This window comes from Eretmochelys imbricata, chromosome 1 (genome assembly GCF_965152235.1).
Source record: "Eretmochelys imbricata isolate rEreImb1 chromosome 1, rEreImb1.hap1, whole genome shotgun sequence".
In the NCBI taxonomy this organism is placed as follows: Eukaryota; Metazoa; Chordata; order Testudines; family Cheloniidae; genus Eretmochelys; species Eretmochelys imbricata.
Genome location: NC_135572.1, coordinates 77013053 through 77034524, shown reverse-complemented (window position 1 = coordinate 77034524; position 21472 = coordinate 77013053). Strand labels below are relative to the sequence as shown.

Below are 21472 nucleotides of genomic sequence, written 5' to 3'. Positions count from 1 at the left end.
AAAAAGAAAAGGAGTACTTGTGGCACCTTAGAGACTAACAAATTTATTTGAGCATAAGCTTTCGTGAGCTACAGCTCACTTCATCGGATGCATGCAGTGGAAAATACAGTAGGGGGATTTTATATACACAGAGAACATGAAACAATGGATGTTATCATACACATTGTAACAAGAGTGATCAGGTAAGGTGAGCTATTACCAGCAGGAGAGAGAGAGAGAGAGAGAGAGAGAAACCTTTTGTAGTGATAATCAAGATGCTGGAAATGGCCCACCTTGATTATCACTACAAAATTGTTTTTTTTTTCCCTCTCCTGCTGGTAATAGCTCACCTTACCTGATCACTATCGTTACAATGTGTATGATAACACCCATTGTTTCATGTTCTCTGTGTATATAAAATCTCCCCACTGTATTTTCCACTGCATGCATCCGATGAAGTGAGCTGTAGCTTATGAAAGCTTATGCTCAAATAAATTTGTTAGTCTCTAAGGTGCCACAAGTACTCCTTTTCTTTTTGCAGATACAGACTAAAGGCTGCCACTCTGAAACTTGCCATGATGATTTTATGTTTTCTTCCATATCACTGACAAAAATATTAAAAGCATATGTCCAGGAACTGATTCACAATGGATCCTGTTAAAGAGCAGGATTTACAGAAGCTACAGTAACTAAACCCATGTTCCATCTATTTATCGAGGTCTCTGCAGTTTTCATTTTAAGGCAAGAGAAACAATAATAAATATTGAGCAAGAACAGTTTGAGCTTTTTAAAAATATAACAGGTTGAAATAAATCAGTTTACAAATGTTTTTTCTTGTCGGCTTGTTTTTGGTTTTTGTTTTTTTTTTAAATGTGGATACAATACTTCTTTGTGAAAATGTCATAAACTTTGGATTTACTGGGAACAGGAAATATAACAAATCCTTGCATTTATGGTTCCAATTATTATTATTTTTGTAATTTACCCCAAAAGATTAGTTAACATCAGTCCAGCCTTCAATAACTTTGGAGTTTGGCTTGAATTTAGAGGTTTTCTGATTTGTGAGTCTGGAGTTTTGTTTTATTTTTCTTTTTTATGATAGGTTTTTGTGTGTTCAATAGTTTAAGAGTATTGTAATATGTTTCCATATTCTTTACATGATAGTATATGGCTGGAAGTTGAGAGAATAGTATAAAACCTATTTCCTTTTATATTTCAGAATATTATTTAATTTTTCATTCTGCCTACAAAAGTTAGCACTGCTGGGAGCACTTACAGTGCTTAGAAAAATGCACATTCTGGGTCAGATCCCTAACTTCAAAATTCTTGCCCATATATATTTATTGAGATGATAACTGAAGAGTACTGCCTTTATGAAGTTGCAGCATTATCCTGAGCCATTTAAACTCAATAGCAGAAAGCTGAGATGCATATAGGAAAATGAATCGCAAGGCTAATGTATGTCTTAGGGACTTCTATTGACGTCATTATCATGGTATCTAAGGACCTCACACTCTTTAAATGCATTTATCCTCATAACACCCTAAGGAGGCAGAGAAGTACTATTATCCCCATTTTACAGATAAGAAAGCTGAGGCACAGAGAGATTAATTTACTTGTATAGGGTCAGAGAGGAAGTCTGTGGCACAGTAGGGATTTGAACCCGGGTCTCCCAAATCCAGGCTAACCCCCTAACTACTTGAGCATCCTTAATCTCCTCCTCCAATAAAATACAATTATTATCAAGTTAACAGAGGTCAGCCTCAGGTTACAAAATTTAAATATGATCTTTTTCCCTTTCATGTAGTCCCTACTCTCTCCCCAATACCTGCCAGCCCCATGTTTTTTCCTCTCCCCCATTTACTCTCTCATGCCTTCCTTGCTCCCTTTTGCTTCCCTTTCTCTGCTCTCTCATCTCCTTTCTCTAGCCACTATTTTCTTCCCTCCCAAATTCTTGTGTAAACTTATTAAAAAGTGGAATGGTGGTCAGTGTTGCGGTTATTAAAAAAGAGATGGAAAAGAGCTTTTTGGGGAAAATGTTATTTAATTCCAAAATAATTTACTCTTTTTAGTGGTGGAGAGATCAGCTTTTGTGTGAGCAAAGAGAAATTGCAAGGAGGCTGAGAGGAGCTTAGAGAAGCAGAGCATGTAGGGAAATTGATGGGGAGAGAGAGAGGTAGCCGTGTTTGGCAAAGGCATGTTAATGTGGGGTTCTGAGTCCAGTAATTAATCAAATCACAGGGATTTGCATAACTTTAAAAATTGCCATACAGCTGTGGATCAGTAACTGTGAAACATCCCATATGCTGGCTATGAAAATTTTATTTTAGTATATTTTTAAGTAATGTTCAAACCAGTGTTAACCTAAGGCCATACAAGTACACAGTAAAACCATCATGTAGTACCCTCTAAACCCTTTAAAATGAAAGGACTTTCAAATGATTTACAAAGCACCAAAATGTAATTCCTTTAATTATGTTATAACAAATCACTGGCAAACTGAAAAGACCTACATTTGGGAGGTTTTTTTACCCACTGTCCAGATAGCAAATGTAATCCAGATCTATTTAGATTGTAAATTTTCCAGGGCCGGAACTTTCTTTTCATTTTTGTGTGTAAAACCCCTAGCAAATGCTTAATATGCTATATAAACAATAGTAGCAGCAATTTTGTTGCCTTTTGAGGTATTGAGGATGAACAGACAGCTCATTGCTTAGCTCTTGGCTACCTCAGTGCATGGATTAGGAGATGATACTTCAGCAAGTAGACTATGAACATAGGAGGTTTTCAGTTTTCTAAATTGTGCAAGTATCTCTTCTTACAATCCTTTGATATATCTTTAAATGCTGCATTGTTTTGCGAAGGATGGTTCATGTACAGTAACATCATTAGGGAGAGCATCATTAGAAGACTGTAGTTAAAAGTGCTCAGCAGGAAATATTACTGGTCAGTCGCTGTGGTTATTTCATAAACTAGAATGGAAGTCCACAAAAAATGATAATTATGGAAACCTTAATGAATTATGAATACTAAAAAAATGTCAAACTAGAGAGTCACTTTGGGCAATATGCTGTGGCACTGCAAAAAATTGCTGTGTGAAATCTGCTTAGTGGACATTCAGTCTGATTCTTCACATGCTTAAAATAAGAGTCATCCAGGTCTCCAGGGGCTCCCTCCCCTAGCTGGGGGCTCCTGCTCCCCTGCATCCCCAAGTGCTGCTTGCAGTGCATCCAGGAGAACTCCTGGGAAAGGGGGAGGGGCATCAAAGGCAGCTGAAACTTTCTCACAAGGCTTGGGTGGCCAGATCATCCCTGGGAACTCCAGGCAGGACCCTGGGGGCTCACAGGAGAGAAGCTGCTGCAGCCCAGGGCCAGGAGCAAAGGGAAAGTTTGTCCCCAAGCTGCCCCTGGCAGGGTGCCAGCCCCATGGCAGGAGTGACACCGCTGCCCTGAGTGGGGAGACCATTGCCCAGAAGCTGGAGGGGAAGCCTCTGGCAGATAAGCTGCAGACAGACACCTTGGGCGGATTATGTGGGGGATAGGGTCGCTGGGAGAACAGATTCTGCTGCCCTCACTGCTGGAGGCCAACAAAATTCCTTCTCTCGTTCTCTGGGGGCCTCCTGGCTTTTTGTTTTTAAGATGATGTTCTGTTTAGAAATTTAGCTAGATTTAACAACAACCAAAAAAAGGTAATAAACCACCCCAAACAGAAGTAAAATGTTTCCTTTCCTTGGAGCTGAAATGAAATGTTGTGCTTTTGGCCACCAAACCAAAAACATTAGTTCGCCCAGTTCTGCTGCTATAGAGCTTTTCTGATGTTTGAAATTGATATATTAACATTTTCTTTTTATTTCCCTCTATTTTACATATTTTCCCCCTCTGAGTTCCAGACTGTGGCTGGAAACAGAAATGACAAAATAATTGTGGGAGAAAGACTGTTCTTGTGGTATTTCTGACCAGGCAGGCAGCACCACAAATCTGTTGTTATGTAATTTCTAGTATGATTCTGTAAAACAAAGAAGTTTGAATTAATATCTGAACTGAACTATCTGAGATTTGTCCCTCACAACATGTTGTTTACAGCAGTGGTTTTCCAGCTCTTTTATTAGGTGCACAACTTCATACAAGATAGATGCCTCTAAGGACCCCGCACTGCTAAGTGCTCAGTCCCCCCAAATGCTTAGTGCTGAGGGTCACCAGGAAAAGGTCAGTGGAGCAAATTTGAGATTGGCTGGATGAGGGCAATGCTAGAGGACTGTAACTAAGATTTATGGGGTGAAACTGAGCAAAGGAAAATTTGGAGTGAATGGAGAGGCCCTGTTACACTGCTGAATAGTGTCCAAAAGGCAATTATAAGAGCCCTACCCATCAAGGAATTGGACTAGATATAGAACACAAGAATGTACTGGAATATGGTCGTGCTTCTGGTCTGATAGGAGATAAACATGATAACTCGATATGTCTGTTCCACTTCTAACTTCTGATTTTAAATAGAGTTGAGTGAATAACTTGTTCAGCAAGTGGGAGCCATGTTTTTCTGTTTGTGGGCTATAGACAGACAGATCATAATTTCCTCAAATTTATTCAACAGATACCTTGTCATAACATTTGCATTCTGGATTGCCCAAAATTCAAAAATCAAGATGTGTTATTTAGTAATGAATGGTCAGATAAATCATAACATTGTCTCTGTTCTGTGATTGGGTAAACGTGTAGCCTCTTCCTGTACACACACTTGTGAGTCTAACTTCCATATTCTTTGTCCACAAACATTTTTATTAAGCCCTATGCCCCCCAAATTCAGAAGTCAAACTACATCTCTGGGCCAGGCTCTCTCAGTAGAGTCAGCCCCGCGTGGTGGGGCTCAGGAAGGGAGTGCAATCTCCACCCCCTGATTCACTTCCACCGCGCTTCACCTCATGCAGCCTGTCCCAGTTGGGGGAAGGGGCACAGTCAAAAAAATTGCGGGATATGTGACCCTGTGTGCTCCCCTCCAATGTGTCACCTCTGGAGAGGGTGCAAATATGCTTGCTCTGCCTCCAAGTGTGCCAGCACTTGTACATGTGACTACATTAATTATCTTCACTGTGAAAGTTAGACTTGTGTGAAAAAATATCTCTGTGATAAACTCATGCAGCAAAAAACTTTTCTATTGTTGGAAGTTGTAGAGAAATAATTATGATTTCTTCAGTGATTTGGATGAAAACTCTTACTGGAGAGATACTGGATAAAGTACCTATCATGCTCTGTCTGTTTCTGGACTCCTACCTCCTTCCAATAATCATATCAGCTGCTATAAGGAATCTGCACACTGCCTCCATTGCAGGTCATGTAAATATTTTATCAGTTTCTAGAGAGCAGGCTTGACAGCTGGCATGACAGCACAAAGGGAGGGGGCATTTCTTCAAAAAACAAAAAACAAAAAGAATTTAAAAATGAATGAGAGGAAACCTATCTATTGCTATCAAAATATTACTAGCAGTAGAGAGCTGAAACTTCCATCAAAGCTAAAGCTTATACAAATGTCAGTTTTAACATAACTCTGTCTTACCTTGCTCATTATGCACCATGACATTTAACAGCTGTAAAGGCATACTTCAGTCATATTCACTGTTTTTCCCATTGACCCACTGCCATCAATAGGAGTTCTACTTTGTAAGAAGGGGGGTGGGATAATAGCAACAGTAATTATACCTATTGTTTGCATAGCACTTTTCATCTGTAGGTCTCAAAGAGCTTCATAACCCATAATATATTTATCCGCCCAACACTCCTGTGAGATAGGGAAGTGCTATTATCATGTTTTACAGATGGCTAACTGAGGCACAGAAAGACTACAAAAGAGTAATTACATAAGATAAAACATTTGTGTTATTTTGTCAATTCATGTAAAATAAAAAAATAATAGAAAGTACTGTCGAAAGGCAGAGTCTTCCATCTAAAGCCCTAAAATATGATATATGTCTTTTTATCAATGTCCTGAAATAGTACTTTTAAAGTATGCAGCATGCAGTTTGGCATATATGGGTAGGATCCCCTGGGGGACTAACATGAAGGGGAAAGGAGTCCAGGAGAGCTGGCTGTATTTCAACGAATCCCTGTTGAGGTTACAGGGACAAACCATCCCGATGTGTCGAAAGAATAGTAAATATGGCAGGCGACCAGCTTGGCGTAACGGTGAAATCCTAGCGGATCTTAAACATAAAAAAGAAGCTTACAAGAAGTGGAAGGTTGGACATATGACCAGGGAAGAGTATAAAAATATTGCTCGGGCATGTAGGAATGAAATCAGGAGGGCCAAATCGCACCTGGAGCTGCAGCTAGCGAGAGATGTTAAGAGTAACAAGAAAGGTTTCTTCAGGTATGTTGGCAACAAGAAGAAAGCCAAGGAAAGTGTGGGCCCCTTAATGAATGAGGGAGGCAACCTAGTGACAGAGGATGTGGAAAAAGCTAATGTACTCAATGCTTTTTTTGCCTCTGTCTTCACTAACAAGGTCAGCTCCCAGACTGCTGCGCTGGGCATCACAACATGGGGAATAGATGGCCAGCCCTCTGTGGAGAAAGAGGTGGTTAGGGACTATTTAGAAAAGCTGGACGTGCACAAGTCCATGGGGCCGGACGAGTTGCATCCGAGAGTGCTAACGGAACTGGCGGCTGTGATTGCAGAGCCATTGGCCATTATCTTTGAAAACTCGTGGCGAACGGGGGAAGTCCCGGATGACTGGAAAAAGGCTAATGTAGTGCCAATCTTTAAAAAAGGGAAGAAGGAGGATCCTGGGAACTACAGGCCAGTCAGCCTCACTTCAGTCCCCAGAAAAATCATGGAGCAGGTCCTCAAAGAATCAATCCTGAAGCACTTAGAGGAGAGGAAAGTGATGAGGAACAGTCAGCATGGATTCACCAAGGGAAGGTCATGCCTGACTAATATAATCGCCTTCTATGATGAGATTACTGGTTCTGTGGATGAAGGGAAAGCAGTGGATGTATTGTTTCTTGACTTTAGCAAAGCTTTTGACACGGTCTCCCACAATATTCTTGTCAGCAAGTTAAAGAAGTACGGGCTGGATGAATGGACTATAAGGTGGGTAGAAAGTTGGCTAGATTGTCGGGCTCAGCGGGTAGTGATCAATGGCTGCATGTCTAGTTGGCAGCCGGTGTCAAGTGGAGTGCCCCAGGGGTCGGTCCTTGGGCCGGTTTTGTTCAATATCTTCATAAATGATCTGGAGGATGGTGTGGATTGCACTCTCAGCAAATTTGCGGATGATACTAAACTGGGAGGAGTGGTAGATATGCTGGAGGGCAGGGATAGGATACAGAGGGACCTATACAAATTGGAGGATTGAGCCAAAAGAAATTTGATGAGGTTCAATAAGGATAAGTGCAGGGCCCTGCACTTAGGACGGAAGAACCCAATGCACAGCTACAGACTAGGGACCGAATGGCTAGGCAGCAGTTCTGCAGAAAAGAGCCTAGGGATTACAGTGGACGAGAAGCTGGATATGACTCAGCAGTGTGCCCTTGTTGCCAAGAAGGCCAATGGCATTTTGGGATGTATAAGTAAGGGCATAGCGAGCAGATCGAGGGACGTGATCGTCCCCCTCTATTCGACATTGGTGAGGCCTCATCTGGAGTACTGTGTCCAGTTTTGGGCACCACACTACAAGAAGGATGTGGAAAAATTGGAAAGAGTCCAGCAAAGGGCAACAAAAATGATTAGGGGTCTGGAACACATGACTTATGAGGAGAGGCTGAGGGAACTGGGATTGTTTAGTCTGCAGAAGAGAAGAATGAGGGGGGATTTGATAGCTGCTTTCAACTACCTGAGAGGTGGTTCCAGAGACGATGGTTTTAGACTATTCTCAGTGGTAGAAGAGGACAGGACAAGGAGTAATGGTCTCAAGTTGCAGTGGGGGAGGTTTAGGTTGGATATTAGGAAAAACTTTTTCACTAGGAGGGTGGTGAAACACTGGAATGCGTTGCCTAGGGAGGTGGTGGAATTTCCTTCCTTAGAAGTTTTTAAGGTCAGGCTTGACAAAGGCCTGGCTGGGATGATTTAATTGGGGAATGGTCCTGCTTTTGAGCAGGGGGTTGGACTAGATGACCTCCTGAGGTCCCTTCCAACCCTGATATTCTATGATTCTATATATGAATTTAACAAGTTGCATTGCCCCTACCATGGAGCAAGTTATTTAAGGGCATTGTATGTTAATCTATCAGTACAAATCACTGACAGAAAGGAGGAACTGAGAGATTAAATCATCCTTGAGAATCTGAATCAAGATGCTTAAGAGTTTGAGGAGATAGTAGGTTTTCAAAGGGGTAGTTAACAGCAAAATTGTTCAAATATAATTAACACATGGCTGGTCTAGATGAGATCAAGCAGAAACGGCATTTCTCATGATAAGTTCAATGGTATGGCCATGACCATTGGTGAGGAACATGAAAAAAATGAGTAAAAATAAGGAAGTCAAGAGTGGAGAGCATTAAAGGAAAGAGGATCAGTACATATCTTCACAGTGAGGGTTAACTGAAAGGAGAGAGAGAAGAGTTAGGGACACAAGAAGGTTTGTTTCTTCTTGTATCCAGAAACATTTTTAGAGACACTATTCAGTATTCATTTCTATTCAATAAAGTAGTAGTCTGCATAGTAGCAGCTTGTAGAAATTAAGCACAAATAATTAGTTGTAAAACTCCAAACATCAAGCTAATGAGAACTCAAGCTAAGATTTTCATAGAAAGATCATATTTTGGAAGTTTTAAATACAAAATGTTCCCTACAGTTCATTTCACAGAGCTGCCAGTGTGTAATTATCACAATGATCCATTAAGAGTTCTGTTCTGTGTTTGCTTAGTTTTGCCAAAATTATAAATTCCACTCAACATTTTAGTTATGTTGTCAGTTGCAATGTTATAAAAACCGTTGGTTTCTAAAATATCTGCAGAGTAAACCTTAAAAGTGTCTGAAGAGTAAGAGAAAAAGGAATCAATAATGCAGTATATTTATTGGTCTGAAGATTTGGCCTATAGGACCCACCACCATAGAATATTGGTGCTTTGTAAGTAAATTAGACCTACTTGATGAGGTCCTTTGTTAACCTGAAGACTTAGCTCTTCTCCCTTCCCAGGTACAAAAGGCTTTGCTTGAGATATACACCTATACTTCATTTTCCCTACTCCCTTTTTCCTTATAGGCCTATCATTCTGGCAAAAGGGAGACAGCTTTCTTAGAGATGCAATTTTTTTTTCTTATAAATTGAACTTGAACTGGCAACCAAACTAGACTGTGAGTCAGTGGAGGGATTGGAACATAGAATTAATATGCTTGTGATGTCTCATCCAATTTGAGTTTGGGCTGCAACATTATGCACAAACTCAGAGCTTTCTGCATTGCTTCTGATTTACTTCCCAATATCATCCTGCAGGAGGAATTTGCTGTGTTTTCTAGCAAGCTGGAAGTGAAAGGTGTTCTCCATTCTGTTGTGCATCTGAGCTCTACCAATACTAGTTCACTTGAATAGGAATCAGGAACAGCAAAACCGTCTGTAACTGTAGCACCTTCATGGCCAAGATGGAGTGTACTCTGCAGGCAGCTCTAGCCAAGAAAAGGCACAAGCAGGAACACAGCAGGGAAAGTCCCTTCCACCTCAGGGGCACCTATTCCAAGCCAGAGTGAACACACACACCGGGAGAGTACAACGAATATAGGAAAGGGAAATATTTATTTACAGAGGGATAAAAGGAGAAAAACAACAGGGTGGAAGATGCAGCAATAAAACAGGGTTTCGTTCAACACAAGGACCGACCGGCCCAGTGGTCGCACAGTCTGAAAGGGCAGATAATTGAGCAATATGTCTGCACATAGAGTTCAGGAATTCTGGGCAAAGTTCCAGGCAAGTGGTGAGTCTTGGGTGCTCTTGATCGTCTTCAGCACCAGTGAACTTTCCCCAGCAACCCCCTCCGCTGCCCTCTTCTGCCGCTCTCTGCACAGAGTGACCATCTCTGCACTTAGCTAGCTAACAGCATCCCTCCTTATTCCCAATGCAAAGTCACAAGCCCCAGTACTCACAGCCCTGTACAACTCTGGGCAGCAGTGATACTGGGTCCAGCTCTGGTTTGTCCTTCTTGGGTGATTTCTCCCTTGCAAAGTGCTCCTCCTGGCTCCTGTCCTGGGTTCTCCCCTGGTTGGCTGCTCTGTCCCTCCCAGGCTTCAGGCAGGTTCGTGTCTGCTTCACTCTGTGAGGGCCTGCTTGCTGCAGCCCTCTTGTCTGGAGCTCCCAACACACAACTTGTTGCTCTCCCTCTGCTCCCCCCGCCTCCCAAAAGCACTTTCTCTTTTTGGAACAATCAGCAGTACCCCCATTAAGGAAAACATTGAAAAGGGCCATGCTCGCTAAACCACAAAGGGGTTACACATCAAAAGATACAAAATCTAGGCTCAAGCTTGAAGCACTCTGCATATAATTTTCATTAGCCTTGTTTATATTAGAAAAACTTACTATGGCAAAAACATTTTGTTGCCCACACATGATTGTAAAGCACATCAAGTCTATAAAGCCTTGCACATGCACGCTGAATACCATCAATATTCAATTTACTTTCAGCAGGACTAAGGGCCTGGCTACACTTGCAGATGTACAGCGCTGGGAGTTAAACCAGCCTTTAGAGACCACAGGAGGGAAAACTCTGCCAAGTGTTTACACTCTCAGCTGGAAGCGCACTGGCATGGCCACATTAGCAGCTCTTGCAATGCCACAAAGAGCAGCGCATTGTGGAAGCTATCCCAGTGTTCAAGTGGCTGCAACATGCTTTTCAAATGTTGGGGGTGGGGTGGAGTGTGACAGGGAGTGTGTTGTGTTTATGTTGGGGGAGAGAGAGTGGGTTTTTGGGGTGATGAGAGTGTGTCAGCATGCTGTCTTGTAAGTTCAGACCCCCCTCCACCCCAACTCTCTCTCACACACTCACAGCAAGCAACATTCCATACTAATGGCTTGCTTTGTCCCGGAGCAGATAAGCATGCTGGCTGTCAGAAACGGAGCTTTGAAAAGGCATATCCACATTCCTACAGCCAATTCCAAAACAATGACAAGAGTGGCCAGTTGACTTAAGGGGATTATGGGACGTTTCCGGAGGCCAATCAAAGCACAGTAATGCAACACCTCGTTCACATTGACGGTGGGGCGTTTCAGCCGAGGCGCAACAAGTGTTATGCTTCTCTTGGAGGTGGATTACCAGGAGCGCTTGAGCTGCAAAGTCAAGGCGCTCTAAGTGCCTTGCCAGTGTGACAGGTACAACCTACTGTGGCTCCCTTTGGAGCCCTAATGGGATTTTATTTAAGTAGCATGGTATGTTTCCATGTTTTTTTTAATAATATATACTGCTTTGTTTTTATATAGCTCTATATAAATTACATTTTTAAATATATTTGGGGCAGTTAAGTTTTAATAGGTTGGTGGGGGTTTTTTGTATTTTTTTTTTGCTTTGCTTTTTATACTTGGAATATACATTTAGTAAATCTGCCAAGTATGCATGCCTTTTTGAAGCTCTGCCACAGAACCCCAGGGATTGCATCCCACTTTGATGAGAGCCTTCTCCAGACAGGAGAGGTCTTTACCTCCCTTTGAAAGAGGTAGCAGGGTCCCGTCCCTCTTTGCTGCCTCCCCCGTGGCTCGGGCATTAGGTTCACCTGCCTCCCATGATGCCAGCTGACCGGGCAGCCAGACTACCGTGTCCACACTCCCTAATGCCCATACGTCTGGACTTGAACCTAACGTTGATGCCATCGCCCATGACTGCGGGACTCCCAAGTCCGCAGCTGTTTCTGTTTCCTGAACATGTTGTTACAATTGCTTAGTACAATTTTTAAGATTTTTTAATTACTTGAGATTTTATGTAGCTCACACCAGCACCGGGGCTTCCAGTGTTACCGCACTGGGCCAGAGGGAGAGACACTAAGCCTCACTCCATATTACTCGGTTCTCTACCACCGAGGATCCATACACCAAATGCCCCCCTGGGCTGAGCGAGAAACCCTAAGCTCTTCTCTTCAACTTAGGCATACTATGACTGAGGGCTATGCACCAAGGATACCTGTCACGTGGAGCGAGGTCTCTAAGCCACCTCCTATTGCCCAGCACTCCTACAAACAAGTGTTGACCCACCTGCACCCTTCCCTCGCTGACCGGGGTGGAGAGAGGAATGCTAAACCCCTCTCCAGTTCTCAGCCATGCTACGACTGAGGGTGGGGCACACCTGTCATTATAAAATCCTTAACATGAAATACGAACAATGCCAGGCAGAGCAAATGCAAAATCTCAAGGGCAGACCAATTGGTGCACTCCACAGGGCTCCCCCGCTCCGCAATTCTCCACCAAAACTGTGACAGATTTCTGTTACCAATCTGTCTGAGGCGTTAGGTGATCAGGGTGAGGCCACAGGATTGTTAGGGGAGGAGATGACAGAACACACCAAGTGTCTAAGTTTTAAAGCTTTATTGATAAAATAATAAAATAACAGTGGAGAGTGCCGAGGGGAGGTCCCCATGTCATTCAAAGGAAGGAAGAAAGCATTAGTGCCCCAAGCCCAAGCCCTAACCCACTTTCTTACACACACCTGCACTACCCGAGGCTGGCCAGGCCTGGGTGTAACGTAAGAAGAAGAGGGGGAGGGGTGGATGGGAGTTCTGTCCTGTGCGCACGGGTCATCCAGGGTCTGCCGTTGATCTCCGATTTGCCTTTGCTCTCAGAAGGGTTTTTAAGTCCTGGGTTCTTTTGGGGGCATTTTGTTTAGTGACCGTTGTTCCCCATGCTTTGTGTACCAGTCCAAACCAGGTCTCTGTGGCCTCCTCAGCTTTTCCAAAACACATTGGCTCCAGGGACGCAAAACTTTGTCGTCCCCCCCCCCCCCCCGCTGGCCTTCACTGTTTTGTTTGGTTTTGCAATTTTTTCAATCCTGTTCAGCTTAGTTCTCCTTTTTTTAAGGCTGGCTGGGTTGGCTAAGATATGAATACAGCTGCAGACTTTTTGTCAGGCTCCATGACCTTGGACTGGGGCCAGCATCTTTTGTTTGGACTGAGCGTGCTAGCTGCAGTGTTGAGTTAACCCATTCTTTCTCCTTCCCCCTTTGGCTTCTTGCAGCCTGCAACGGAATCTTTCACTCCACACTTGCACCTTTGACCCTTCCCAAAATGCCTTGAGAAGCTTGCAACAGCCTTAGCAATATACAATGCTGATCTGTCTCTCCCAGCTAATCACTGAGGGAGGGGGCCATTGGGGTGTGACACCAGTGTGGACGGATCTGGAGTTAGGGCACCTGGGGATGCTTTAATGCTCTCTAATTTGCAAGTGTAGCCAAGCCCTAAGTAACAGTTTCTTCTGCCCCATTCCTGTCTGCCCCACTTTCATTCAGACTGAAATGATTAAGATAATTTTCTCATTGCTGTCTGGTAGTGGAGAGGTGGCCTTAATTTCACAGAATTCAGAGCTTCTGAGAGGTGATACTGTAGTATCTAAGAACCTTTCCAGTAGTGCATCAACCACCATGACATGTGGTTCATTCTTGCTCTCATCCTTTCCCCAGTGGAAAAAAATCTGTGTTCAGTTTAGTGTTTTGTTTTGGTATATGTACACACTCCAATGTTCATTTGTTTTTTTATGTTAGAGAAATCAAGGTCAAAGAAATTCACCTTTTACTTGGAATGGAAAGTGGTGATGTTTGTGATGATCCTTAGTTCCTGGGAGAATTAACTCCACAGTATCAGACCCACTCTCATGAAAGCTCTGTCTCTTGCATAATTAAGCTTTAACTTTATCATACAAATTGCCATTGTGGCAGAGGAGCAGAGTTGTCAACCACGGTCTTCAACCTGAGGTGCTAGGTGATTTCTTAGATATGCTGATCCCAGGCCACTGAGTGCCCTTAAAATAAGGATTGATACCTTGAACTTGACTTGATGTTCTAAAATGGGAAGTCAGTGAAGAAACTCCCATTGGCTTGGAATGGTGAACCATGGCCACTGGGAGCTGCGAGCTGCGAGCTGCCGTAACTGCGGATGCTCAGGTAAACAAAGCGTCTCGTTGCCCGCCAGAGGCTTACCCTGAACAAGCCGCAACCCCTGTTTTATATTGAAGACCACAACATTGTGTGCTAGGATGGGATAGAGACTGCTAACATGGCAGAAAGCATTACTCACAAATGCTACAATGTGGGAGCTTAACGTCAGTGAGAAATCTAGGAGCATCCCTAAATTATGGACTGAATTGACAATTAGGTGTGTACCTTCAACTAGAGCAGACTGCACTGTAGAGTTGCACAAAGAGTTTTGCTCTGCCTACTAGCAAAACCTCTGTCTTACTCAGGTTCAACTTCAACCATAGAATCATAGAATCAGAGAATATCAGGGTTGGAAGGGACCTCAGGAGGTCATCTAGTCCAACCCCCTGCTCAAAGCAGGACCAATCCCCAACTAAATCATCCCAGCCAGGGCTTTGTCAAGCCTGACCTTAAAAACTTCTAAGGAAGGAGATTCCACCACGTCCCTAGGTAACGCATTCCAGTGTTTCACCACCCTCCTAGTGAAAAAGGTTTTCCTAATATCCAACCTAAACCTCCCCCACTGCAACTTGAGACCATTACTCCTCGTTCTGTCATCTGCTACCACTGAGAATAGTCTATATCCATCCTCCTTGGAACCCCCTTTCAGGTAGTTGAAAGCAGCTATCAAATCCCCTCTCATTCTTCTCTTCCACAGACTAAACAATCCCAGTTCCCTCAGCCTCTGCTCATAAGTCATGTGTTCCAGTCTCCTAATCATTTTTGTTGCCCTCCGCTGGACGTTTTCCAATTTTTCCACATCCTTCTTGTAGTGTGGGGCCCAAAACTAGACACAGTACTCCAGATGAGGCCTCACCAATGTCGACTAGAGGGGAACAATCACGTCGCTCGATCTGCTCGCTATGCCCCTACTTATACATCCCAAAATGCCATTGGCCTTCTTGGCAACAATGGCACACTGTTCACTCATTGTGTCAAACTGTTCACTCATATCCAGCTTCTCGTCCACTGTAACCCCTAGGTCCTCTTCTGCAGAACTGCTGCCTAGCCATTCGGTCCCTAGTCTGTAGCAGTGCATGGGATTCTTCTGTCCTAAGAGCAGGACTCTGCACTTGTCCTTGTTGAACCTCATAAGATTTCTTTTGGCCCAATCCTCTAATTTGTCTAGGGCCCTCTGTATCCTATCCCTACCCTCCAGCATATTTACCTCTCCTCCCAGTTTAGTGTCATCTGCAAACTTGCTGAGGGTGCAATCCTCACCATCCTCCAGATCATTTATTAAGATATTGAACAAAACCGGCCCCAGGACCGACCCTTGGGGCACTCCACTTGATACCGGCTGCCAACTAGACATGCAGCCATTGATCACTACCCGTTGAGCCTGACAATCTAGCCAGCTTTCTATCCAACTTATAGTCCATTCATCCAGCCCATACTTCTTTAACTTGCTGGCAAGAATACTGTGGGAGACCGTGTCAAAAGCTTTGCTAAAGTCAAGGAACAACACATCCACTGCTTTCCCCTCATCCACAGAGCCAGTTATGAGTAGACCTCATCCAAGCACACGACCATCTTGATAGTAGTGGTATGGACATATATTGTGAAGGATAGAAAGAGCACTGTGCCATTTGGATATTCCTGGCACTTGCGACCATGTCATCTGACCAGTTCACCTAGTGACTGCATGACAATGTTGAACAGGATAAGGGAGAGAATTGATTCTTGTGAGACTCCACAGGAAGCAGGCTACTGGCAGAAATGTAATTTCCCATCATTTCTCTGAGAGTGTGTCTCTCCAGGAAGGATGTAAACCATTTTTAATACATTCTATTGGACCACTGCCACCTCTCTCAGGTGGGACACCAGTGTCTCTGGGTCAGTGATGTCAAATGCTGCAGAGAGGTCCAGGAGGACGAGAATGGAGGTCTATCCAACACCCAGTTAGAGTCGGAGATCATCCATAGGAGCAACTAAAGCTGTTTCCATCCCATACCCTGGCCTGACTCCAGATTATTTTGGGTCTAGGATATTAGCTTCAGTCAGATGATCTTATGGCTGGCCTTTGGCTAGCTTCCATATGAATTTGCTGGAAAAAAACTGTCAGTCAGCCATTCATGGAACACTAGCAGGATCAAACACTCAAATTAGAGTTTAAATAAAACATTGTGTCAAACTTCAAAACTCAGCCAATATTAGAAAATAGGAAACTGTGCAACTGACCATAGTGTAAAAATATTTACTGGGTATGATCTGCCATCAAAATTGCAAAATATCTCAACTGTATTTTTAACTGCCAGATAGAAAACCTGTACATTCGAGTGCCATGCCAGTTATAAAATCAATACCTGCAGCATGTAAAATGCTTCTTAGTAATGCAAACACTGAAATGTAACAACATCAGCAATGTGTGTTAATACACCATGCAATATCACCAAACAACTATATTAAAGTTCTCTCTGTTCTGTAGATTAATTTATTTATGCAACTCACAGTTTTAAATTAAGATCTGCAGAAGAAAAAAAAAAAACCTGAGTTAATTGAATGTGGAAATTAGTTCATATTTCTTATAGCTTCAGAAAATTAACAGGGGATTTAATATATCCAGTTGAGCATCTACATTATTATTGCTCTATTAAACTTGGATACAAATTGAATTTAAATCACATCTGTTTTAGTTCAATTAACAAAACTACTGCTTCCACAATGTTTGTTTTTGTTTTGTTTATTGCTTCTTCTGTTCCAAAGAATGAATGAATCCTGAAAGAATTGTTTTCCAAAGAATTGTAACCTTTTATTACAGTCCAAAGAAAATAGGATAGTGAAGCTTAAATGCAGAGGGTAATGATGTTGATTTTCTCTCTAGGGATACTTAATCATTAGAGATAAAGGAATGTTAGATGTGTGAATGTATATGAAAATAAAACACTGAAGGTGTACAGATTATATTAATTATTATATGTATTTCCTATGGATTACTTTAAAACCATCTGTCATTTAGATATTTGTGATCTGGATTTAGATTAACCTCTCCTATATGCATATTTAAATTAATAGAATGCATTATTCTGTTAGACTTGTACTTGATTAAGTTAATTATGGTCTCTTTATCTCTGTGTTTCTTATAACCAAGTTTATTGCATTTCTCATCTTTCCTTGTTATATGCAAGTTACTTTTAGCAGCAGAAGCTTCTTAACTTACCAGCTAATCATGACAAGATTCCGAATTATTTTATTTGTTTTGCTCTTTACAGCTTTTGGTGTCAGATGTGTAAGTAAAACAAATAACCATATTCAGAAGGAAACGTTGTTGGATGTATAAATAAATCTACTTTAACTCTGTTACTTCTAAGTCTCTAGGTGACAGTCTGTGGTATCATACCGGGTCTGAAACAAACAAAAAATAGATCTGAACTAAAAAAACCTAAGGAAGTATAGACCCAGATATGAATAGTAACTTCCCATCTCTAATGAAGATAACACTTAATTTCACAGGTTTTTTTTATGTAGGATACTGAACAAATGTAATGAGGTTAGTGATCTTCAGGAGTTATACCACTGAACTGTAAAAGAGATCATAAAGCTAGTACATAATGTTATTCAACTAATGATACTCTAATTCTGGAGTGGCCATTTGGTCCTATTTATCTTCCAGGAAAAGATGCATCAATCACTCATTCATGAGCATTTTACGAATGGCTTTAAATACACAGAAAAAGTTTGATAAGACTCACAAAACAAGCTGACAACTAAGTGAAGCTCTCACCTTTTGGGGGTGGCGGGGTATATGAAGCCATATACAGTAAATACATTATCCCATTAATATGTCTCATCAGGTGCTACAACTATAGAGAAGTATGATCTCAGGACAAATATATGGATCCAGGCTGGAGTGATGAATGGCAGGAGGCTGCAGTTTGGTGTGGCTGTCATTGATGACAAACTCTTTGTTATTGGAGGCCGGGATGGTTTAAAGACATTAAACACTGTTGAATGTTACAATCCAAAAACCAAGGCTTGGACTGTCTTACCCCCAATGTCAACACATAGACATGGTTTAGGTAAGAAATTTAAGTTTTAAAGAGATGTAATTTGTTTTGGAAATGTATAATTTGTTCTGAAAACGTCAGTATTTTTGAGCTAAAGGAACAATGCAATAAGTAATTATGTGTGTTTGATGGATGCTGCCAGGATAGATAGTAGGCAAGCAATGTTAAGTGATTCCTGAATTGCAGCAATTCAAAAGAAATGTGATTTGCCAAAATGTTTCATATGCAGATACAAAAACAATATTCAGTCACTCCATGGTGTGCTTGTATATGAAAAATAAAAATTGGATATAGAATTCTAAAATTAAAAAAGCGACAACCAAATACAGTGTTGGGTGGAGGGAGGAGAAGAAAAGGAAACTGAAACTTGCAAAGATTGACCCAGAAGCGCAGTCTTGATTTTCTTTTTTGTCACTGGCATCCTGAATTACTTTTTATTTTTGATCAAACAGTCAAAATACGCTACACTTTCTCATGTATTAGGAGAGCCTCAGCTATGCTAGAGGATACGGATGGGAGGTACATCAGCTTAGTGTCAGTGGCGAAAGGCTTATAAGTTTAAAAGCACTGGCAAGAGTGGCATTCATCAGCAGTAATAGCATCTGTAGCATGTGTGCACTGCAAGGCTGCCTCAGATAAGTGTTACCGGGGTGATTAGTGAATGCACACACTTTTGCACTCCAGAGTGCTTACAGTCACATTACTGCTTCATGCAAACCCTTCACAATCCATCAATTATATAAAAAGGTAAGCCCTGATTACCTAAATCCTCACTACCAAAAAAAATTTGTCCCCAGTATTCAAAATTTGTATACAAGCCAAATTTTCCTTTTCTGAAACTCCAGTTATCTGAAGACTTCAGATATCCCTTTAAATATCTAGATTATCAAAGTGTGTGTGTTTGTGTGTATGTGTGTGTGTGAGAGAGAGAGAGAGAGCATATTCTCTAGCTCAGTGGTTCCCAGATTTGTTCCGCCACTTGTGCAGGGAAAGCCCCTGCTGGGCTGAGCTGGTTTGTTTACCTGCCGCGTCTGCAGGTTCGGCCGATCGTTCCATGGGCCATGCCAATGGGAGCTGTTGGAAGCGGCGGCCAGTACGTCCCCTCGGCCTGATTTTGACCTCCATCAATGTAACTCCTTTGATATCCACTGATATGAGAATATGTATATTACATTATATATTATATATTCTCATGTCAGTGGAAGTCAATAGTGTTACACCATTGTACAACCAATGAAAGGTCAAAATTAGGCCCATTATGTTCAGTAGCATATAGATACAGGGCTCTTTCTCCTTTCACACCTGTCTTATATCAGGGTAACTCACGGAATATTTTTGGAGTTACTCTTTACTTAAACTGATGAATGAAAGCCGCCCATAATACTTAAACTAAATGTGATACTTGTGAAGTTTGCTAGATTGGCTACCTTGAAGATTGAAATTCTCTCTTTATCCACAGAGTAGGTACAGTAGAACCTCAGAGTGATGAACACCTTGGGAATGGAGGCTCTTCACAACTCTGAAATGTTCATAACGCTGAATAAAACATTATAGTTGTTCTTTCAAAATTTTACAACTGAACATTGACTTAATACAACTTTGAAACTTTACTTTGCCAAAGAAAAATGCTGCTTTCCCTTTATTCTTTAGTAGTTTACATTTAACACACATTTTACTGTATTTGCTGGGGGGTGTGATTTTTTTTTGGGGCGGGGGGTCTCTGCTGCTGCCTGATTGTGTACTTCTGGTTCCAAATGAGGTGTGTGGTTGACTGATCAGTTCATAACTCTGGTGTTTGTAACTCTGGGGTTCTTCTGTATGGTAAAACATAGGCATCATTAGCGCAAGTTATCTTTGCCCTGAAATGACCATAGATGTCAATGGATAATGGTTTTCTTGTCTATTGCATCCCTTACCTTTCTCCTGACACTGTCAATAAGTGTGCCAACCATGCTGATGGTTTTGTGTTACATACACTTCTCCACTGGGGGCTGGATGAAGGCTACCTTAGAGTTGTCAGATGGTAATGACTGAGCTGGATCTGGACTAGTGAGTTGTAGGTGGAAGATTCTGAATAAACTTACCATTTATTTGAGCAACCCCATCCCCAGTCTACCTCAACACTGTTTTATTAGATTTTTTATTTTTTGTCGGTATTACTCGTTGGCAGGAGATGGTGGCATGTTTCCCTGCCTGGAGTGAAATTGAGACAAAACTACTGGATAGTTTAAAAAATAATAATAGTTTGGGTTTTAATTTAATTCATTAGTAATCCTTTGAAATAATTATATACATAAATGTATAATCCTCTGTAAAATAAAATGTATTTTCCTTCCAAGTTTACTGTTTTCCATTGGCAAACTTTGATATGTTTTTTTCCTAATGGAAAGCAAGGCATCCTGATTTCATTCCAATTAATTTGTTATTTGTACTTCAGTGGCATTGATGATATAAACAGGATTACACACAACTTTTGAAATAGTGTAAGTTAACTCTTCTTCTTGAGAGACAAAAGGGATCACAAAAGGCTACAGCATTTTAAAGTAGGCTTCAAAAATATCCTTTGATTTTAATTCTCTGCTATTAAGCGAAGGATTTTTTTCTCTTAAAGCAATTTAGAGTCCAGAGGACATTCACCATCAGAATATAACATTTATAAGGTATGGAAAAGCTGACCTATCTGTACTGTATTCTGGTAATCTTGCCTATTTCGATAGAATTGTTATAGAATCATGGAATCTAGAAATGGAAAAGACCTGTTCGGTCATCTTGTCCATCCCCCTGAGTTACAAGTTGTACTATTGTTTTTCTTTTTGCATTACTTTTAAACTTTGTTTTCTGCATACAGCTTTTTTTTTCTTTAGCATCTTCTTTTTTAAATGACTTTGCAATGATTTCCTGCTGCTTTTTCGTTAGAATACATGTGCATAATCTGATAGTATAGGCTGAGCATAGACTGACTACCTGTGCATATTATCTGAGAGCAGATGATATCAATTTCAAAATGTAATGTTACTAATTTTCTGAAATAATCAGTAGTTGACCTGGACTGAAGACAAGCTGTTAGTACATGAAAACATTACTGTGTTACACTGGACCAGAAAATAGTGCAGGTTAGAGGTGTATTAAATGCCTTGTGCCACAGATATGATGGACAACTCTCACTAAGGGAAAAATTCTACTCTCTGAAGAGTGTAGATCTCAAGTGAGTCCATTTACTTCAATGGAGTTATTCCATATTTACACCTGTGTAACAGAACAGAAATTGGTCCTATAAATATTAGAAATTGACTGCCTAATCCATAGTACATAGCAGTGACAATGTGCCCCATAATGTATAAATATAAGAATATAGCTGAAACTCTGGGGCTGGAGTACCCATGGAGGAAAAATGGTGGG

The 21472-nt window shown here is 41.5% G+C and overlaps 1 protein-coding gene across 2 annotated transcripts in view; it reads left to right on the top strand.

The window, feature by feature from the left end:
• Positions 1–21472, top strand: part of KLHL1 (kelch like family member 1) — a 456335-nt gene that overhangs the window by 345286 nt on the left and 89577 nt on the right. For both annotated transcript variants that reach the window (XM_077806888.1, XM_077806880.1), the window contains one exon: positions 17861–18085. In XM_077806888.1, the coding sequence (XP_077663014.1) occupies positions 17861–18085 (225 nt within the window). The remainder of the gene's footprint in view (positions 1–17860; positions 18086–21472) is intronic.